At 34.0% G+C, this 4,143-nt stretch overlaps 1 protein-coding gene across 1 annotated transcript; it reads left to right on the top strand.

Moving 5' to 3' along the window:
• The first annotated feature begins 534 nt into the window (after positions 1 to 534).
• On the top strand, positions 535 to 2,786 carry LOC124629948. The gene is made up of 3 exons (XM_047163629.1): positions 535 to 718; positions 1,112 to 1,245; positions 2,452 to 2,786. The coding sequence occupies exons 1-3, from the start codon at positions 571 to 573 to the stop codon at positions 2,599 to 2,601; spliced, it is 432 nt and encodes a 143-aa protein (XP_047019585.1). The 5' UTR covers positions 535 to 570; the 3' UTR covers positions 2,602 to 2,786.
• Positions 2,787 to 4,143: the final 1,357 nt, after the last annotated feature.

The raw sequence follows: 4,143 nt of genomic DNA, 5'->3' as shown, positions 1-4,143 counted from the left end.
TTGCGTCTTGTAATTTCAGTCGTGACGTCACAAGTGACGACATGACACTGACAAGCGTTTTCGCGCCGGATTCAAAGTGGACAGAGAAAAATGCAATTATTTGATAAAAAAACTTCGCATTTTCTTAAAATTAATAATTTTTCATATAAAATAGACGTATACCTACATCATACAAAGGAATTTAAAAATTTGTCATCATGCCTATTGTAAATAAAGACCAATTCATTGCTTTTACATACCGATTTCTTTTCCCAAAAACATATTATCTGGATCTTTGCAAAAAGCAAGGCGAATCATGATTTTTTCCCTTTTCTCGACAAGGTTGGGTTCGGTTTCCTCTCTAACCAGATACAACTAAATACCAATGTTTTACATGAAGCGTCTGCCTATCTTACCTCCGCAACCGCAACCTAAAGGTAATGTTGAGACTATTTATAACGTATTTACAACATATAATTCTTCCACATATTTTATGGCCGTGCCCTCTGAAGTCCGATTGTCAATTGTCTCAATCATTATCCAACAGTCTGAAGAAATACATCGCAAAATAATGTGAAACACGACAGAACAATGTTGATCAAACTGTTGTGTGTTGTTGTGATTGTTGGTGGTTGTGTTGGTCAATATGTTGGTGATGACGAATATGTTGATGCGGTGTTGGATATGCTGTTGAACGGCGTTAGTAAGGAGTTTGAGCAGTCTGATGAAAATGATAGTGGTGATTATATTTTTTAGTGTGTTAATTTTATTTAGAAGCCAGAAAGTATGGGGTTCTTCAGGTTGCTGTGCTGGATAGGTCACTGTACCTCTATGTAAAATTCAGCTGCTGTTTAGACTGGAAGTTCATCCCAGCATAATGATTTGTAGATTATTTTACATCTAAGACGCAAAGAGGGTATTTTATTTTTGAAGAAACTTTCCTCATGAAACAGACGTTTTTTTTATATAGATTTTTCATGACGGTGTATAATTTATTATTATCACTATACTAAAAGACACATTGTTTTTTATACCTCTATTAAAAATTAAAATGTATTACAATTTGAGTCTCGACTCAAATTCTAAGCTACAAAAATATCTGTTAATCTAAATTCAACCTTATTCTTAACAGGAGAAGTACCAGTTTTGACTGGCGGTATCTGGAAGTGTGGGAGATGTGATGACATTGATGAGACCAGGCTGATATACTCCGAAGTCAATGAAGTAGATGCTGATACATTGACGGAGGAGTCACTCGATATACAGGTTTGGGATTTTCGCTTTCTTTTTGGTAGACTTTCAGTTTTTTATCGCTTCATGTTATGTGCTAGTACTCAGCTGCGTTGATATTGGAAGTCTGGAAGCCGACCTGAACATATGTACTTAATTAAGGAGGGTTTTGGGCAGATGAGCGCTACCTTTTTCTCGCGGTTTCCGCCGCAACTCGAGGAAACTATTTCTAGTGTCGTTATTGAATGTCCGAACTGCGTAGCCTTTTAACTATATTTTAATTCTATGGGTTTTCACTCAATTCCAAACGCTTCATTAGTTCTTTGAACGATAGTGTAAACAGCAGTCGAAAAATACAACTTTCAAATTCATGTCATAGAAGGATGCAAAAGTCCAGCTTAACTTCACATCTCGACGGCTCCTAAGTATACTGAGTCAACTAACAAATTTTGCGAATTGCACTTTTTTGCGTATTTATAATATTGTTATTGTTATTTGTGTTAATACATAAAAAAGTGCAATTCGCAAAATTTGTTAGTTGACTCAGTATACTTAGGAGCCGTCGATCTGTCGACCAGTTATATTAATTACTCAATCATAAGCTCCTCACTTACTTAAGTACCTACTAAGTAACCGATACTTTACAAATACGTATACATACACAAAAGAAAGTGACGTCAAAGATTTTTAATGCAATAATGCTGAAAAATGCTTTTCGCAGCAATTTATCAAATCCTTACAATGACGTATTACAATGTAATGCCCAATACATAATCTTTCTTTATCGTTTGAGGAAAATAAATATTTTTGTTTTCAAATCGGCATTTTATCTCACCCAGAAATTAGGAGCTTGACACTGACAGTGAACTAAGATAAAATAATGGCGGGCTTACGGCGGATTTCAATAACTTATCTATGTATGTACTTGCTTACTAAAGATGGGAAATTGCCATTGCTTCTATGGGGCTAATTGTAAAATCCTATACCTAGTAAGAAAATCAACAGACAGGCAGGTTATTGAATATGCAGTTCTTCACTGACTGTCATGCACCCACGCATCATCACAGTACGAATTTCATCAAAAATAAGTCATCCTTTTGGGCGTAATTAGTTAACATTCATATGCTCACACAAACAGACACATAATCCTACATATACCTACTTATCCCGATTATTATATTTACCTCTATAACTTGATCCTGATTGATGATTACCTAAATAAATCTGCCCTTTTGTTTTCAGATAGGCCTATCCCTCCCCGATATGAAGTGCGTGACAGTGAACTCAGATGTAGCGGGCGTCGTGCGTCGAGTCGCAGGCGCATGTAGTGGGGAGTCTGTCACGCTCAGCGTGGCGCCTGCGCAGCATTTCACTGTACAAGTTTATAGTTAGGAAATGTCATCATTCTCAGGACATACACTGTTGGACGGAGGGCCAACTTACTAATTGAAAAAAACATCTGACAGTCTAACCACCACGTTTTCGTCAGTGGTTTCCAAACGAAAACTTTTTTGATATAATTATGTTTAATATGGATGATGAGTGTGTGATAAGAAATAAATATACATTTGAATTTATTTTTGTTAAGTAAATGATTAAGTTTTATTGTTGCTGCTATATTTAACAATATTTCGAGTAATAGGTACTAGAAAGTGTTGCAATTTTTTCTACATTGCTTATTTTTGTAACTGAGCCTCTAACTTGCCTCTTAAAACAGTGCTTTCTAAAATATGTTTTCTTACAAGAAACTTCAAAATCTACATTAACTATCAGATTGGTCTACACAAAGAACTTAAAACAACTTCTAAAACTAAAATTAAGTTCAGATTAACATAGAAATAGGAATATAATAAGCGAATTGAAAACTTGAAACTCTATTCGGCAATTTTCGTTTCAGACGTCACTTCTACGAAAATACTTGAAGTTAGCAAAATTTTATGAAATTGAAGAGCTCATTACGAGACCCTTTCTAGAAATCTTTATTAAAAACATAAAGATTAAGCAATAGTAAGCATAATTTTCAAAAATAATGAGTTAGTCTGTTTCGTATGATGATGATGATGATGATGATGTCCTCCTAGCCGATTATCGGCTACGGCGCACTAACGTAGATTTGAGCAATTTAGCTGGCCAAAAGTCTTTTTTTTTTAAATAAAGGTTATCATCAAATTGTGGGTAAAATGGAAAGAGGAATACCCCAGCAATAAGAATTTACCACATCTACCTACCAAACATGCGATATGCGCTTGCACCAGGAGTTGGAACTTGACCTTAGTGCAAATTTTACGTTATACGTTTTTAGAGATCTCGGTAGACGGTATTAAAGAAAAATTATTTTTGTGCTATCTAATTGATATTAAGCAACTATTATGATGGATTCGAGTTGTGTAGGTAACAGTTATTATATTTTAATATATTTTAAGTGTGATCACTTAATTTTTTATAGTATTATTTCAATTTTAAAAGAGGGTGTGTAAGCAAAATATTTTTTTAGTAATTTTCTTGTTTAAACACAATTTTGTTATATTATCGCGTTCGACCGCGTAAGATTTTTTTTAGTTTTAGATATTTGACATATTAAACTAGCTTACGACATATTTTTTGGCTGCGGATAGCTGCGGATGTCCGACTTACAGGCTTTTTAAGATTTGAAGCTCATACAAAAATAAAATACTTTTTTCTTGAAAATGTCACAAAGTGCATTTTTTTTTGTTTTGAGTACCTCTGGCGTAAAAATAGTGACCCTACGTTATATTTACAATAAAATACAATAGCAAGATCTGACTAATTTGGAAGAAAAACTAAATTACCTAGGAAACTAACTTTTGACCTATTAGGGTGACACACCTGATAATATAAGCAGTTTTAAACAAAGATTTGCATATTTTAAAATAGCTACGAAAGTAAAAAACTGAAACTATAAAAAAAATCCTT

Source organism: Helicoverpa zea, chromosome 4, assembly GCF_022581195.2.
Source record: "Helicoverpa zea isolate HzStark_Cry1AcR chromosome 4, ilHelZeax1.1, whole genome shotgun sequence".
Lineage (NCBI taxonomy): Eukaryota > Metazoa > Arthropoda > Insecta > Lepidoptera > Noctuidae > Helicoverpa > Helicoverpa zea.
This window is presented reverse-complemented; position numbering and strand designations above follow the sequence as displayed.

Coding starts and splice junctions, on each gene's coding strand:
- LOC124629948 (XM_047163629.1), top strand. CDS start 571: ATGTTGATCAAACTGTTGTGTGTTGTTGTGATTGTTGGTGGTTGTGTT. Junction 719..1,111: donor GTCTGATGAAAATGATAGTG/GTGATTATATTT, acceptor TATTCTTAACAG/GAGAAGTACCAGTTTTGACT. Junction 1,246..2,451: donor AGGAGTCACTCGATATACAG/GTTTGGGATTTT, acceptor TTTTGTTTTCAG/ATAGGCCTATCCCTCCCCGA.